Genomic DNA, 18737 nt, shown 5'->3' on the forward strand with positions numbered 1-18737 from the left:
GCTGCGTTTATTTGTGCAAAAATACAGTAAAAATTGTGAAATATTATTATAGTTCATTAGAAGTGTTTACTATGTGATTCTATGTTAGAAATGTAATTTATTTCTATGATTGGCACACACCGCTGATGGATGACGGAGGGAGAAATAGATATTGTCCTTTAGCACTCTTACACCAAGTTTGTTTGGGTGGAGGCCATCCAGTTTAAACAGTTGTCTGTGGCCCCAGAAAAGATTGAAGTTGTCGATGAAGTTGACTCCTTTTATACTGCAGGTCCTTTGTAGCCATGTATTTAGCCCAAACAGCCGTGAAAACATGTTAGTTCCCCTTGCTGGGAGTGGTCCACTGATGAACGACTGAACTTCAGGTCTTTGAAGCGTTTCAAAGAGTTCACTGAAATCCTTCTTAAGGAGTTCTGACTGCTCTTTCCGAATATCATTCTTCTCCACATGGATGATGACTCGATTTGCAGTCTTGTGCTTCATCAGCATGTTCCGAAGTTCCTTGTTCACATCAGAGATGGTTGTTTGAGGAAAGCAGCATGCAGTTGTAGTCATGCTACTGATGTTTCTGATAATAGAGTCACCCACTATCAGAGTCCTGGGCTCGGCTGCGCTCTCTGTCTGCTCGACCTTGAGCGCCTGTTAGTAGCGATGTTAGCTGCTGGCTGATATGATCTGTGCTCGGTCACATTTGGGGATTCCTCTCCCACATTCATTAATGCTTCAAATCTGTTCTCAAGATGTATAGGGGTGGTAGAATACCAATGTTTGCAAGCCTTGTCATACCTGTATCTGGGGTAGAGGATGCTACAGCAGAAATACGAAATACTCGTGACATTCTGGTTTCTCGAGTGCCTTTGGGTCTCGCTCCCAGTTTGTGCCATCGATTAGTCTGTTAATCAGTTTCAACTTGTTCCTCTACACTTGGTATAAACTGTTGAGATTCACAGGACTCACTGGCTGTATGCTGAGAGGGTCCATGATGACCATCTGGTGTGACGATCCGCCTGTTTTGGAAGTCCAGCAAGTAACTTTGTTTCAAGAACCGTAATCCTTTGTAGAAGTCTGTGGCAGTTCATGCAGCAAGTAGATTCCAAAAGGGGCATTTTCTTTCCCATCTGTTAGAATGTCGGCAGCTGTGTTTTCCCGTCTCTGGAATGTAAGCTGCTGGCAGTGGGAGGCAAAGAGTATTCCAGTCCCAGAAATTCTTTAGTTTGGTGTTTGTGCCAAAACTGTGTTGTTTGAGCACTGTGCGGATCTGCTGAAGTTAAAGTCTTAGAAAAATTTGAGAAAAGTACATAAACAGTGAGCAAAGCGCAGAGCAGTGAGCAAGAGCATCCGAACAGTAGCGAAGCCGGAAGCAATCCAATTATCACTGTGTATGAAATGTGCTATAAAAATAAACTTGCCTTGCCTTGATCAAAGCTGTATTTTCAGCATCATTACTCCAATCTTCAGTGTCACATGATCTTCAGAAATCATTCTAATATACTGATTTCTGATTATTATCAATGTTGAAAATAGTTGTGCTGCGCAATATTTTTTGTGGAAACGGTGATAAAAAAAAAAAAAAGAAAGAATTCAAAAAATAAATTAATTATTTTGTTCAGCAATGATGCATCAAATTGATCAAAAGTGTCAGTAAATATATTTCAACTGTTACAAAAGATTGCTATTTCAAATAAACACTGATTCATTTTTGAATCCTGAACATAAAATATATATGACAGTTTCCACAAATATTCCGTAAGAACGGTTTTAAATGGCAATAATATTTTTACTGTATTTTTGATCAAATATGTGCAGTCTTGATGAGCAGAAGAGAAAATCTTTTGAGCTTTTGTGGAGCAATTTAGTTCAAATAGGCAAGAGCACATGATAAATATGTTCAAAGGGATGCAATGCATTGGCTATAAGCACTTGTGTGAAGCACATATCAGGCATTAGTGTTCATGAAATATCTGACATTGCTAATCACATGTTATACAGCAAAGCAAGCAACCACTTTAATTGGCTTACTAATAAAGCACTAGCATGAAGTTTCTGTATGCATATCATCGCTTTTCAAAGGTGCATCCTAATGAGATTATTAACCATGATCCACGCGTGTCTTACTGGAAGATGCAACATCAAAGCCTGTTCCTGATGAGCTCGACATTCAGGATGCATGATTAAGAAGAGAAATCAGGCCTGATGCACGAAGTGTCGTGGATTTACAGACTCGGATCAAGGTTGTGAGGTTTCATGTTACATTAATGCATAAAATGCGATTCAAAAACGGAGAGTTTCCAAATGCATTTCGCCAAACAACAAAGACTCTATCGGAGACAAATGAGAATCATGGTAAAAGGCGTTTCAGTGTCTCTCATCTGCATAAAATGATTTCCAGAGTGCGTTTCCTCATGCATTTCCATTCAAATTTTTGTAAAACACCAAAAATAAGCGAAAGCTCTTAAGCGGAGATAAAAAGAGGTTGGGTAAGACTTATTCAACCTGATTCTGGGTCGTGCAAAACAACAGGAGGGCAATTTTCTAAGCTCCATAAACACGGGTAATAAACTCTTTCTTTTCACGAGAGCTTTTCAAGATGATTTAGACCTGGAGGAGAACATAAAACACACAATCTCAGGGTAAGAAGCTTCTCGCATTGTTGCAGTCATAATAGATAAAACTCCGTCCATGGAAGTTTATTCCCGAGACAAGAGCGGAGCGTCCATCCCAAATGCTTTTAACAGCAATGTGCTGAATGAGATGCAGCTGTCACTTCAAATAGCATCTGAAGAAAAGGCTTCAAAACGACTTTAACTCTTGTAAATGTGTCTGAATCTCTTTTCTGTCTTTTACTTGTATGATGAAATGTCAGTCTTATGTCAGAAAGACATTACACTCGTCCTGTTCCAGATTCCTTCATCATGCAGCGACTAATGCGACGTGACGGAGGTCTTCCGTGTGGAAAAAAAAAGAGAAGAGGGTAAATGCAATTTTGCAGTTTTTCAATTAGATGTCATCTAGAGACCTGCATGAGCGAATAGAAACATGGAGAACATTCAGTGTCAGTGGAGAAGATTATAAAATACAAAAGATTACTGAAATTATTAGGTCAAATCTGTTTTGACTTGATCCAGTAGAAATATGTAGAAATATGTTTTTTAGAATATGAGTGCGAAGAACATAAAACTTGTTCTTAGACCAAATTTTAGTTTAAAAAGTATCATGAGAAGCTGAACTGCTTCAGAAAGTTTGAAATCATAACCACAAATTCATACTAAAAATGTGCCAAATTTCATAGCTTTTTCTATGGGCTGCCATAGACTTAAAGGAATAAGAATTTACTCACCCTCAGGTCATCCGAGATGAAGATGAGTGTGTTTCTTCATCAGGTTTGTAGAAATGTGTCTCTGCATCAGTGTCTCAGCAATGGATGCTCTGCAGTGAATGGGTGCCGTCAGAATGAGAGTCCAAACAGCTGATAAAAACATCACAATCCATAATCCATAATAACGCTTCCTCCAGTAAAAATAAGTGTTCTGGTCTGAATCAGGAGAGAAATCGGCACAGATCAAAACAATCCAAAGCAGCTCTAAACAAATGTGTGGCTGGATTTTGATGTGAGAGACAACAGCAGATGCACTTTTTCACTGGAGGAAGTGTTTTTATTGTTTAATATGTGTTATTATGGATTATAGACTCGCATTTTAGTTAAAAACATCTTAATGCTGGATGTGTTTGAGCTTTTGTGTTCTCCAGATGTTAACTGATGGACTGGAGTGGTGTGGATTATTGTGATGTTTTTATCAGCTGTTTGGACTCTCATTCTGACGGCACCCATTCACTGCAGAGCATCCATTGCTGAGACACTGATGCAGAGACACATTTCTACAAACCTGATGAAGAAACAAACTCATCCTAATCTTTTATGACCTGAATCCAGTTTATCACTAATGTGGTGCATCAAAAAAAAAAAAAAAAAAAAAGTTGATGTTTTTGTTTAAATGCCGTAATGAAACTGGCCTCAAAGGATTTTAGTGCCTGAGTGAAAGTATGTAAAATGCGATCTAATGTAAATCTAATCTCAGCAAGCGCTGCAGACAAAAACAATCATTTACCACTCAATCCACAATGCTTACTATTCATGGAAAATAAATATGTTTAATCAAAGCATGGTAAGAATAACATATTTAACAAACGCAAGCGGTGACTTTGACTCGATTCATATTTCAGTTGCTTAAACATACTTCATTGCGTGGTTTTATTGCTCACAGACTCCTGCGTCATTCAGAAGATCTTATTTTCTCTATCGTTTATTTGCACATAATCACACACGCCGTCTGTGGCAGAAGAAAACATGATTACAATGCAAATGAATTTGGGTGGTTTAAACATTTTTCTGAAAGAGATGTTGATTAACTGTGTCAATTCACATATTCATATGGTTATGAGTTTGAGCTGAACAAACACTAGGAAGCTGCTGCATTATTGGTTATTATATCCTATACAATACAATTCAGATTACAACGTAACATACAAATAAATTAAAATAAAATATAAGATATTTCTCCTCCTCTGGAGTTTCTGAGATCTCATCAGTGTATAAATAAAATTAAATAAATTATATAATAAAATTATGATTATTTATGATGATGATGATGATTATTTACAATTACTCTAATTATTATAATTATATTTCTTATTATTTACAATTATTATAATGTTAAATATATTATTATTATCATTTACTATTATTATTTTTAATTATTGTTATTTAAAATAACAACAACATTATTATTATTATTATTATTAGTAGTAGTAGTATTATATTTATTATTATTACTATCATTATTGACTCATTTATGTGTATATATCTTTAAGGAGAAACATCTGAGATAAAGCTGTTAGTGCAGCAGAACTCCTGAGCATCATCGGAGCGGTGCAGAAGTTAAAGCGTATGTAAGCGTATTATTTCTGCAGGATTCTTGGGTTGTGATGTAAAAAGCCAGAGGCTCGTGGGGGCTGATGCTGCTTCATGAGGATGGAGCCCACGGGCCGCTGTAGATGTGCAGTGGAGTGTGTCAGACGCCGGATGAGATGCACCGTCTGAATATATCACTGAATCATGACACACTTACTCTGCTGGTTGCCAGGGCGTTCCTGTGTGGTTGTTAGGGCGATCTGTGTGGTCGCTAGGTGTTTTTTCTTGTCTAGCATTTTACTCAGGTCCCTCCTTTAATTATTATTGTTATTATTTACAATTATGTTTATTTTCATAATTACAGTAAAATGATTACATTTTACAAGAAATACTATTTCAGCTTTTCTACATTAAAATTTCACATTTAATTCAGTGTTTCTTTGTTATTGTGAAATTTACTAGCAGTTTCTGAAAATGCCATTTAACTAATAAAGCTAAGACAAAAATTATAAAAATGTACACAGTAAAAAACAAAGATTTGTTGAAGTTATAAATAAAACATTGAGTACATTTGACAAGAAAATACTACTTTAGTTTTCGACATCCAAAATTGATTCAATTCAGTGTTTCTTGCAGTTTTTTGTAAATGTTCATTTAATTAGTTAATTAGTGAGCATATCTCTCTCTCTCTCTCTCTCTCTCTCTCTCTCTCTATATATATATAATGTACACTGTAATTTATTTTTTAAATTGTAAATAAAATAATTTTTATTGCATTTTACAAGAAAATACAAAAATACAAAATTTAACAATTGTATGAGTTTCTTGCTGTTTGTAATTGTTTATGCAATTTATTAGCAATTTCTGAGTGAAAAGTTTGCATTTAAAGTTCATTTTTTAAAAATGTGATGTACTGTGTAATTTGTTGAAGTTATAATTACAGCAACATAATAATAATAATAATAATTAGTAGTAGTAGTAGATTTACAATTATGATAATCAATATTTCATTTAATACTACTATTAATAAGAAGTTATTGAAAAATGCATCATTGTAAAATACATTAATAATACATTATTATTATTGTACTCTAATTACAAAAATACACACACATATATATATATATATAATATATTATCATAGTGTTATAAAGTACTATTTACATACTAATTGTACTATAAAAATAAAATAATTATAATAGTTTAACCCAGCAAGTTACTAATATTTATCCTTAAAAATGTTAGCTTTCACACATTTAAAGTAGAACTAATGCAGGTTGCTTTCGTAAATGTTCTCGTTAAACTCGCAGTAGTTTTTACTGTAAACCGAGAAACTCTCTGCTGCTGAAAGCATCAAATCAGGAGCTGCTGGTGTGTAAATAAACACACAGTGCCTTGCTTTTAAACATTCAGCGCTTTAGTCTAGATAGTTATTGAATCAAATCTCAGCCTTATATCATAGCTATATCACATGCATTTTCATTTTACAGTGCACAGAATTAATTAGCAACGTTTGGGAATCCAGCAGATGAAAATGTGAAGTATGATCACTAGTAAAGTAAAAATGCATGTTTAGAATGTATACAGAATGTTGCATTTAATGCCGTAATGGAATAATGAGCGTTTTTTGTTCTGTTTTCACGTCTGTAAGTGAGTATATCGTCTCTCCGTGTCACACAACAGCGCTGCGGCTCTGTTTTTCAGCTTTACTGCGGGTCTCTTGGGTGCCTTTAGCTTGATTAAAATCTATCACCTCATTCCCTGGTTCAGCGAGCTCATTTACGCTTTCTTCATGGAAGTTTGGCAGGACATCGCTCCCTAAACGCTCACTTTTCTCTCTCTGTCAAATTATCAGCCAAAAGCCATATCCCTTCACCATGATATAGCGCCGTACCTATTTTCACCTGTGTAACATTAGAATATTCCTAGTGAAGCCTGAGGCGTGAATCTCCGATGGGTTAAAGCAGAGCTTACGCGCTTTGAGGAGAGAAGATGAGTATATGTTCGGTGAGAAACATACACACACTTTGGCTTTAAATGCTCCATCTCGAACCTTCGCGCTCTCATTTAGGTCACCGAGGTCAACAGTTTTGTAGCTTTGAAGGAATAGTTCAATCAAAAAGTGAAATTAAATGGGACATGTTCAGCCAATGCTCATTTTTTGAGTGACAGATACTGACAGGTTTCATTGCAAATGATTTCTAATTGTTGCAAATTTAAAAGAGTTACACTGCTGAAGCCTCTCGAATTCGTCCTTGAGCATCAGATATTCTTTCTTGCTTTTTAACTATTTAACTGGAACAATTTCTGTGTTTAAAGTAGAACTGACCTTTAGTTAAACAGACAGAGTTTTGTTCATTTCTTTTTGTGTCCAAGACCTTAAAGTCTATGAATTGATGTTCAAACTAAAAGAATGATACTTTATTATTTTTTTTATCTATGAGGAATTCATTGGATGATGAAGTGTCTCTATGAGAGCTGGATGAAAAATAAGAGCGATTGATGAAAGATTATGAAGACAAACGTTTTATTTCTTTAGAATAAATTAATCGTGGACAACCCGATGTTGACTAAAACTAAAAAAAACTATAAAAATTCACACTCAGATTCAGTGATGCATGAGACAGAATGGAAAACAAAATGGTGAAAAGAATTTAACTGAGAAATTGTTAGTAAATTTCACACAAAAAGTGACAAAAGAAACAGCAAGAAAACGTGTAATTAAATGTCAAATTATGATGTAAAAAAGCTGAAATAGTATTTCTTTATAATATATTCAAATAATTGTTGTTTTTATTTACTACAGTGCACATTTTTATAATGATTTAAAATTAACTTTACTAATAAAATGCAAAGTTTTCACTCAGAAGTTGCTAGTAAATTTCAAAATGACAAAGAAACCGCAAGAAACACTGAATTAAATGTGAAATTTTGATGTAGAAAAACTGAAATAGCACTTTCTTGTAAAATGCACTCCAAAAAATTGTTGTTTTTCATTGTAACCTCAAAAAAATGACTGTCAACATTTTTTATTTTTTTTATTTTACATTTTTATTAAGATATTGCTAGAAAATTTCACAAACAATTACAAAGAAACGGCAAAAAAACAAAACAAAAACTGCAATAAACACTTAATTAAATGAAATTTTAATGTAGAAAAATTTGTATTTTCTTGTAAAATGTATTTAATCATTGTTTTATTTACAACTTTGACAAATATTTTATTTATTTATTTATTTATTTTTACTGTGTACACACACACACACACACACACACACACACACACACACACACATATATATAGAGTTGGCTTTATTAATTAAATGTGACTTTTTCAATCAGAAACTGCTAGTAAATTTCACAATTACAAAGAAAAGTTAAATGTGAAATTTTAACATAGAAAAGGTGAAATAGTATTTTCATGACAATGCACTCAAATAATAGTTTTCATTACAACTTCCAAAACTGACAGTGTACATTTCTACATTTTTTTTATTAAGATACATTTTAATAAGATATTGCTTGTAAATTTCACAAAAAAATTACAAAGAAACCAGAAACAATGAATTAAATGAGAAATTTTGATGTCGAAAAGCTAAAATAGTTTTTTCTTGTAAATTGTTTTATTTAAATTTTTTTTTTTTACTGTGTACATTTTTATAATTAGTTTTTATTAGCTTTATTAGCTAAATGTGACATTTCAATCAGAAACTGCTAGTAAATTTTACAATTACAAAGAAACATTTAATTAAATGTGAAATTTTAATGTAGAAATAATATTTTTTGTAAAATGTACTCGTATAATAGTTTTCAACTTCTTCTTTTTTACAGTAATGAACTACTGTTTATGTTGACACTGTTTTGACCCTTGTTTAATTTATTTATTTATTTATGTTTTTTTTTGGGGGGGGGGGGGGGGGGGGGCTCTATGTTTGGAGGTTTTTCATTTTAACATCTCCTTTGTCTTCCACAGAAGAAAGACAGTCATACAGACTTGAGACGACATGATGATGAGTAAATTCAGTTCATTTTGGGTGAGCTGTTGCTTTAAACCCCAAATAAAGCCCTAGAGCAGATGTAGGGCGAGAATAAACATTTACCCGTGTGAATCTTCCAGCTTCGGTGTTTTCATTGTTGTGACCTGAAATCATGAGGAGTCCATAGAAAAGCTTAGATGTGTTCTGGAGAGGCAGTAATTGCGGAGGGCTGGGACTGTGTGAAAGTGCTCTGAATGTGTGTCAGTCTGATCTGAGACATGAACAAAGACTCTGTTGTTGAACACAGAAGTTCAAAGGCATCGTTGGGCTCTAATGCTTCATTTGAGCTCTGATGATGATAATAGAAGCTCATCCGCAGAAGCTCTTATTAATGTTACTCCATCAGCAGCCTTATGACAAGAATACATAAAGCCTTATCAACAGAAAGCTGTGTTTTATCTGTCTGGCTCAACTCACAATCAGTAATTAATAGTGTGACAGCATGCAAATGATGGGCTTTAGGAGTCTGACCCGCTAATTAAAACCTGAACCCTTTAAAGCATCATCAGACAGATGTAGGATCCTAAAAAGTTCATATACTGTGCATAGCAATTTTATTTCTGCATATTACATAATGAACATTTTAACTGCATTTTGAGTCATTTTAACTAAATGCAATGAGTACAATTTCAGCAAATTATGATGCACATGTATACATGGGTGTATATATTTATGAGCGAGTTTTGCACTTGAGTGAGAAAAAAGAGAGTAAAGGTCTGTAAGAAAAGACTTGGAAAGACAGTAATGGCATTGATTCATTCTGTTATTCTTTTTTTGTACAATGGGGAATCATTTTCACTCAGAAATGTCACAATTACGAAGAAATGGCAAATATCACTGAATTAAACATAAAATGTTGAAGTAGAAAAACTGTCCAATATTTTGGAACACTGTCAAATGGCGCATAAAGTTTAGTAGCAGAAAAGTTCTTTACTGGCCGCATAATTGTATTATGCATCTCTAAAATATAAATGTATTATTCAGAATTTCATAAATGAAAAAGTACATACAAATTAATAAAAAACTATAATAGTATGTCAATGATAAAAAACAATTACATGCATTATTTATTTATTTATTTTTTAAAAGAAAATCTATCTATCTATACTTTTTATATTTATATTTTTACTTTTTATATCACAGTCAAAAGTACATTGATTGATTGATTGGTTGGTTGATTAATTAATTTATTTGCTTGCTTGCTTTGCTGTACAGTAATGAGAATGGCACTATGTGGTCCTAAAAATAAGCTTAATCTTCTCCATCTAAAATATAATTAGTTTCTCTCTCTCTCTCTTTCTTTCTCTTTTTTTTCCTTTTGATTTTAAATTGAAATGTGATCTGGTCATGTTTTGTGAGATACACCTGTATTATGTATAGTTTATTCCTTCTGTTTGGGGAAATTCTTGGGAGCATTTGATTGCATGAGCATTTATATTTTTGGTTGTTTTCCCAGAAGAGAAAGAAGCAAAGGACGAATCCATTTTAAATGCACAAATCTGCTGAAGGTTTCCTACAGTAGCGTCTAGATGATTTGCGAGATCCAGCCATGAGCTGAAGCCTCGAACAGCTCGTGGTCTGGCGGAGCGCCGTGACAGACAGATGGAGGTTCACGTCTGCTGTCTGTGTCACAAGCAGCAGACAGATGGAGTTCAACTTACAATCCAGCAAACACTGTCTGTCACTTTCTCAGCCATAATGAATTATTTCCAAAGAGAAGTCTGTGATACGGGACAACCGCCCAATCAAATAGCAAACATAGTGGACCAAACAACACCAGCCACGTGTTTGGAAGACAAGCAACACAGTTAAACTGTTTTTGTTGCTGTCACAGTTTTTTTCAGCTGCTTACACACAAACTCTTTCCTTGTCTCACAGTTTCTGAAAGCTGTCACTCAAACAGCAGAAGCACACACTAAATCTGCAGAACCAGACACTCATTCACAGCCTTTGACTCCGTTTTCAATTTCATAAAACACTTTTTGCAAAACACAGCACACAATTCTCTATGAAACCCACACAAATCTAGCAGGAATTAATATTATGGCAAAGGTGTTTGCAAATGTTTGCTTTTGAGATGTGTTTGTGATATTTTGAATGCAGTGCTTCATTTTGCAAGAGATGCGAGGCGTTTAGCATTTTGTTGTTAAATTCTTGGATTTGTGTGTAAAGTTTTGAGAAAAAAAAGAGGCAAAGTTTTGAAAATGTGTGTAAGCAGATGAATATTTGTTTTTCAAGCACAACTGTTTAGCCTTTGTTTTGGGTCAACAGGGGGCGCTGCTTCAGAAACCTGATCAATGCATATATGATAATGCATATATTTTATATCATGTATTCATAGTGATATTTATCTTATTTACCAACAGCAGCTAATGAATCGGAAGTCACACACATTCACAGAAAATTTTACTTTCGAGTTACAAAATAAGGTTGAAAAACTGTCACAGATCATATCTGTCATGAAACAGGTCCATGGACTTCCATTCGCTCGCCACCAGACGTCACTCTTCCATCAAATCGACTCTCACACCACACAGACTGTCATATATTACCCTGGACTGCATTTCCCATCATTCATTGCACTAAGTACACCCAGCTGTCTCCATCACACGCTCACACCTGAGAATTATCACACACCCTACATAAACCATGGACTTCCTCTTCCTCTCTGCCGAGTATTGTTCTGCGTATAGCACTCTCCTAGTGTTAGCTGCTCTACTGAGTCGTTTGTGTTTCTGTTTAGTTCTAGTATTGTTCTGCATTTATTTCTCTCCTAGTTTAGCTCCGATACGGAACATGTTTCTTGTTTTCTAGTCAGTGTTTCTTGGATTTACCCTTGTCTCGCCGTTCTGACTCTGTTTGTACCTTATCTGGACTATCGCGCATGCTTCTGGATTACCCCGGTTGTCAAGCCCTCTGGATATTGTTCACCGATCAAAGACCCACGCTTGCCCTCTGGATTATTCTTGTATCTTGTCTGTGCCATACCTGTGTGCTGATGTTTTGACCCTGCTTGTGTTTTTTGCCCTGCACCTCTTTGTTTAATAAAGCTTGCAAATGGATCCTCACATCTCGTTCGCCCCGTTACAATATCTATATATAATGTTACGTGCTTATATATATTTTCTTGTTGTTAAAATGTTAAAGAAAATTAATATTGCAAAAATTAATAAGTGGATGCTTTTGGGACAAAATTTCCCTCAAGAAGTGAGCAAAATCTGACTCTCAATCCTCAAAACTACGATTTTAAAAAAGGCCTATATCTTATAGGACAGTTTATTTTTTATCATTATCGTTATATATAAACATCATTAAAAAAACACACATTTAATATGACAATAAAATAGCTATATTTTTTGTGGGTCTCACCCTGGTGACGTCCATAAAGGTATGACTCATGAATAAAATATAGGCCTATCGTTTTTTGTTTTTTTTAAATGATACAATCAAATTAACATAGTAAAAAACAAATAATTAAAAATCAAATAGTTGTCTTTCTAAAAATACAAAAACTCTGGGGAATGTAGTCATTAACATTAGTTGTGTGCGTGTGTGTGTGTGTGTGTGTCCGTGTGTGTGTGTGTGTGTCCATCATGCAGATGAGTGTGTCTCGCTCACTGTGACGTCTCTCTCTCTCTTCACAGCTCGCGTTATTGCGCAACGCGACGGCACGAACGCACCGGACTCGGTTCGGTTGAGTTCGGTTCCGACGGAACCTCACCGAAGAGTTCAGATGTTGCTCGGTGCGATGACGGACAGCCAGGTGCACGCGCATTGCTCGTCCCCGACGCCGCTGGTCCTGATGCTGCTTGCGCACGAGCATCAGCAGCATCACTGAGACGCTCAGGATCGGATGAAGCGATGCCTGCCGCTGACAGACCGTCACCGAACCTCCTCCGAGCCGGCGAATAAACACTCATCCTCAGCGAACCGCTTCATCATCACGAACCCCTGCGAGGACGCGGATCCGATGCTTTAACTTCGCTTCCCAGCGGTTCGAGAGATCTGCGGCTTTTCTTCCACATTCTGGAGAGACTCTGGCGCTTTAATCTGGATATGTTGAAAGGCACGTAAAGATGGATGGGATTATTAGTGTTTTGGGGGTCCTGACGCTCGTTTTGGAGGGCATCTCATGCCAGGGAGTTTATGGTAAGTGCCAGCAGCTCATACAGATGCATTTATATGCCAGTCAACATTCAGTGTGTTCATGTGAACAGGTGCCATTTCACAAACCATCCAGCATGACATCTTCCCAACAACCGATCCACAGGTTTTTAGAAGGAAAAACGATGCATTATAGACACCAGATCCACCGCCGATTCATTGGAAATAACAGTTGAACCTTTTAGATTTAGAAAACACAATCGTTTTAATTGCAAAAGTTTTTTTTTTTTTTTCAGGTGTAATATTTAGTCATCATGTGCATTTTCATTGCATGACATAGTTCCATATTCCCAATCCACAATAAACATTTATGCAAATAGCCATGATATGTAATGTGCATGTTGCATGCTTAATGGTTCATCCATTTGTTTTCTTCATTTAATGGAAGTCATTGTATTGCATTAAAGAAACACTGTAGAAATGCTTCAATATTCCCAATGCACAAGGAAAAATAATGCAAATGTGCCCATTGCATGCTAAACAGTACATCCATTGGGTTCCTCACATTCAACTGCATTGCATTTAACAAACACTGTGGAAATGCAACAGAAGTTATTTCATTGCAAAAAATAAATAAATACCTTAATTTTCCCAATCCACAAGGTAAAATAATGCAAATAGCAAGTATATCTGTATTGCAAATGTGCATATTGCATGCTATACAGTTCCTCCATTTGTTTTCCTAATTTAATGGAATTCATTGCGTTGCAGTGTTTACTTTAAGAAACACTGTAGAAGTGCTTCAATATTCCCATTGTACAAGGACAAATAATGCAAATGTGCCCATGCCATGCTAAACAGTTCCTCCATTGGGTTCCTCACATTCAACTGAATTCATTGCATTGCATTAAAGAAACATGTGGGAATGCAACAGAGTTATTTCATTGCATTGAAGAAACATTGTAGAAATGCCTTAATAGTCCCAATCCACAAGGTAAAATAATGCAAATAGCAAGTATATCTATTGCAAATGTCCCAGCTGCATACTAAACAGTTCATACAACTGGTTTTCCTTACATCTAATGGAAATCATTGCATTGCATTAAAGAAACGCTGTAGAAATGCTTAATTATTCCCAATCTAGAAGCAAAAATTATGCTTTGCATTCTAAACAGTTCATCCATTGGGGTTTTCTCACATTTAATGGTAGCTGCACGAAGAGAAATTCATGCATTTTAATTTGCATTGGAGAAACGTTGTCGAAAAGCTATATGGATGCTGTTTAATGTGTCATCGTGGTTGCAAATGTCACAGCAAGTGTCTGAAATCTGCATATGTCGAGCTCTAGCCTCTCCTTATCCTGCATTCTCATCGTGTGTGCTAAGCAACTAGTGGCATTCTAGTAGTGTAGTGTGGGTTAACCAGAGCTTTGCATGACCATGAGTCATAATGTGCAAATGTCATGAGGGAAAACATCTAAGCATTGTTTACTGTGGGCCGCTGTTGCTCAGGGCCGATCTGACTGCCGGGTCACGCGTTGAGATGGTGGGTGTAATATCAACTAGATGGCTTTTGTTTCTGGAGTCGGTTCACATCGAGACGGGCACGCAGGATAGTGCACATGTGTCTCTGAGGGGCTAATAGGATAATAGAGTTTGGGTAGAGCCGGGTTTCGCTGATCCATGAGAATGCACTTTAAAATCAATGACTTCAGCGCCCGTGGAGGAATGGAAATGACGGTGTGAGATGCTGGTGAATGCCAACATGCTCTGAGATGCGCAGCAGTATATGCTTCCTAATTAGTGTTAATTATAGATTCGCTTGAAGTGTTCACTGCTCCCTACACACTCAGCAGGGGACACTTAAAGGAGTAGTTCATCAAAAATAAGAATGTGTGGTAAATGTGCTCATCCTCAGGTCATCTGAGATGTAGATGGGTTTGTTTCTTCATCAGGTTTGTAGAAATGTGTCTCTGCATCAGTGTCTCAGCAATGGATGCTCTGCAGTGAATGGGTGCCGTCAGAATGAGAGTCTGATAAAAACATCACAGTAATCCACACCACTGCAGTCCATCAGTTAACATCTGGAGAAGACAAAAGCTCAAACACATCCAGCATTACAATGCTTTTAATTTTTGAACCGTTGCTTCTGGCCAAAATATGAGTCCATAATCCATAATAATGCTTACTACAGTAAAGAAACAACAATTCACTCCAAAAAAGGCCTAAATTTAAGATGTGTATTTGAATTGCATATGAAATTTCCATCCATTTTAGATTAAACTAATAAACTAAATGTGATGCATATTTGTCAGTCATAAATGGAAAATCATTATCATTGGTTTCCTATACAGCATTTCTCCAGCCAAAATATATTTTAAATAAATGCTAAATATATGTTGAAAAGAGCTACGGTCAAGGAAATTTATATATATATATATTTTTTTTTAAATGAAAATGAAAATATATTTAGTTTTAATCTTCTAATGCCAAAATATATTTCAAAATGTAAAATGGCCAAAACATGTCGTGGAAGAAAATATATTAATGTAAATATATTTTAGCAAATATATACTTTCGGTCATTTATTTTTTTGCATGTTTTGAATTATATTATATTATATTATATTATATTATATTATATTATATTATATTATATTATATTGTATTATAATTTGCCATATTGCTTTATTTAAATAATTATGTTTTCAAAATGCATGTATTCATACGTAGAATCAACATAAATCTGTTCATTGTGAAAACAAGTACGTTTATTTAGTTAAAAAAGTATGGACTTTGTTAAAAGATTAATAAATAGCAGTATTCAGTTCAGTCAAACTTTATGAGATCGAAACAATTCATAATTATCCATGATAAATATATAAATATGGTTATTGTGCATTTAACACACATTCAGTGTATAAGTACTATTACAAAAATCTGAGCTGTTTCATTTATGTATGACTGACAAATATGCATCACGTTACGTTGATCAGTTTGTTGATGTTAAAACTCTGTAAGTTATATACGCAATTCAAATGCATGTATCATAACTTTAGGCCTATGTTCCAACAAGGTCATCAAACACAGATGACATTTGAGTCATGCAGATTTGGAGTTTCAGCAATAATAACATCATATACTTGTGTAAATACATCAGCTGTGGTGATGATAATGGTGTCACATCTTAACTCACCTCAGGACTAGTTCTGGTTAGTGGTCAGCTGTGCACATGTGTATCTGAGGTGAAATAAGTGACATAAGAAGACAGTTTTCTCTTGTGAGATGCTGCTGATGCTCATTTTCCCTGAAGTGATCCGTCGATACACACTTGTTCCCTATATGCCATTAGCAGCACTCGCTCCCTATGATTTGGAACCCGTTTAAGTCCACTTCACAGTGCACAGCCGGGTGATTGGAACGAGGCTCTGTCAGTCGTATCCCATCATGCATTAGTGCAGAGTGTTTGGACAGACGGTGTAATGTGTGTAACCTGATGATTAGTCATTTGTGTTATGAATCCCAGTCTAAACATCATTATGAAGATGAAGGTTGGCTTTATGTGGCACGCTGTAATACGTGATATTAGTCTGGGTTTATTGTTGGTTGGACGAGAGTTGTGGTTTCATTTAGTTCATCGGTAACACTTTACAATAAGATTACATTTGTTAGCAACATAAGTTAGTTAACAATAATGGAAAATGCTTCTAAAGAATGTATTTATTAATCTCATTTAATGATAATTTCACCAATTCTTAATACATTATTAAACTTAAGTGTTGCATCTGTTAATATTATTTCATATTTCAACCCGATCTCATGAAAGTGCATATAAATAGTACGCCAAATAAAAACAAAAAACTTGTGGTATTGATTCGCAAAAATGTACTTTGGGGTGTATATGCTACGCGATGGGTAGGATTAGGGTTTGGGGTAGATGCGTATCATATGCACGCCAAAGTAAATTGTTGCGTATCAATACCACAAGTTTTTGTTTTTATTTGACGTACTGTTTATATGTATTTTCATGAGACCGGGCTCAATATTTATACATGTATTTTATGTGTGTATATATCAAAATGTACAAAAAATGGCCAAAATTATGTTTGCTAAAATATATTTACATAAATATATTTTCTACGAATGTTTTGGCCATTTTTGTATAGTATTGAAATAAATGTTTAAATTTGTTTTTTAATTGAAAATACTTTTCATTGGGCCTCACTGTTTACAACATTTTCAACATTTTATTCATTCATTCATTAATTTTTGCCATATATAGGATAACATGAGCTAATAAAGAACAATATTAAGAAGCATAAATGAATACTGTGTAAACTGTAATGCTCATTGTTATTTAATGCATTAACTCACATGAACTAACGAGACCTTTATTGTAAAGTCTTATGCAGAGTCTGAACTCGTGTTGTTCTCCTGGGAACATCTTCTTGACGAGTGCTGAAGTTGTAATTGTGTCGTGATGAGCCCTTGATAAAGATAAAGTGTGGAACTGATGCTGAGTTTGTGCTGTTGATGATTGTCATGCTGCCGCAGAGGATGATGGGAAATGTAGTTCGCATTTTAATGGCTTTTTTTGTAGCTTGACAGTCGTGATTATTAAAAAAAGCTTTTTGTCAAATGAACAGTTTTACTTTAAAGTACACTTTAATTAATTGTTCTAATAAACTTTTGTCATGCTTTAAAGATGTACACTTACTTAAAGCACATGTAAAGTAAAAATGCACTAAATTGCAACTTCATTATTAAAAACGTGTAATTACAAATATACTTAAATGCATGACACAAGTTTCGGTGGAATTACATTAAAGTAGGTGCACATTAAACCATAAGACAATATTAAATATTAAATGCATATTAAATATTAAAATTGCACATTAAAATGCACTTGTGGATAAAAAAGCACTCCTAATTTCAAATAACTGCTTTTAATATACATGCAATTAAGTGTCTGAAAACATTGCATTCAGTTGCATTTTAGTAAATTCGTTTAGAGTACATTATCAAGCACTCATTTTAAAAGTATGCTAAAATGTACTATCTTTCAGAAGAGATCTTTGGTTTAATTAAGGGCGTTTTTGAAATTGAAGAGGAGATGGGTTGAAGGTTTTTCATCCACGATGATGATAGAGAACCGTGTGTCGTTGCATAATGTTGTTTCATGCGATGCCTCTGTTCTTTAAAGTGTCAGGATGAATGAAAACAAGGCTGCTGCGCTTTATTCCCTGCGCCGGCCGCTAGTGAAGTCTCAGCATCTCCTCGGCTCTCTGTTCATGGCGAGCTTCAGATGCTGGCCGTCTAAACTATGCAAATGCATTCCACCAGTGCAACTAAAGCGCTCTTTGTTGCTTCTCTGCGCCTCCTCCAGAGCTCTTTATCAATTCCCTTGGATCAGGAGCCTGCGTTTCCTACTGTAATGAGAGCCAGAGCGAAGCCCTGCTGCTGTTTGACGCAACCTCACACACTTCTGCTAGCCTGTTCATAGGATGAGATTTGGGAAATTACATTTTGAATTGGTAAAATGCATATATAATGCATAAAATGCATATATAATTTTTCCATGCATTTGCATTACACAGTTTTAACTAATAAACGTAATGTGATGCATATGTGTCAGTCATACATCAATGAAACAGGTCAGATTTCTGTAATAGCTCTAATAAACTGGATG

The 18737-nt window shown here is 35.1% G+C and overlaps 1 protein-coding gene across 1 annotated transcript in view; it reads left to right on the top strand.

The window, feature by feature from the left end:
- Window positions 1-13022: 13022 nt before the first annotated feature.
- LOC306843535 (MAM domain-containing glycosylphosphatidylinositol anchor protein 2-like) overlaps window positions 13023-18737 on the top strand; it is a gene marked incomplete at both ends in the record, with an annotated part of 198681 nt that continues 192966 nt past the window's right edge. The window contains one exon of the mRNA XM_079375063.1: window positions 13023-13095. Coding sequence (XP_079231189.1) covers window positions 13023-13095 — 73 coding nt within the window. The remainder of the gene's footprint in view (window positions 13096-18737) is intronic.

This window comes from Barbus barbus (genome assembly GCF_936440315.1).
Source record: "Barbus barbus genome assembly, chromosome: 24".
NCBI lineage: Eukaryota > Metazoa > Chordata > Actinopteri > Cypriniformes > Cyprinidae > Barbus > Barbus barbus.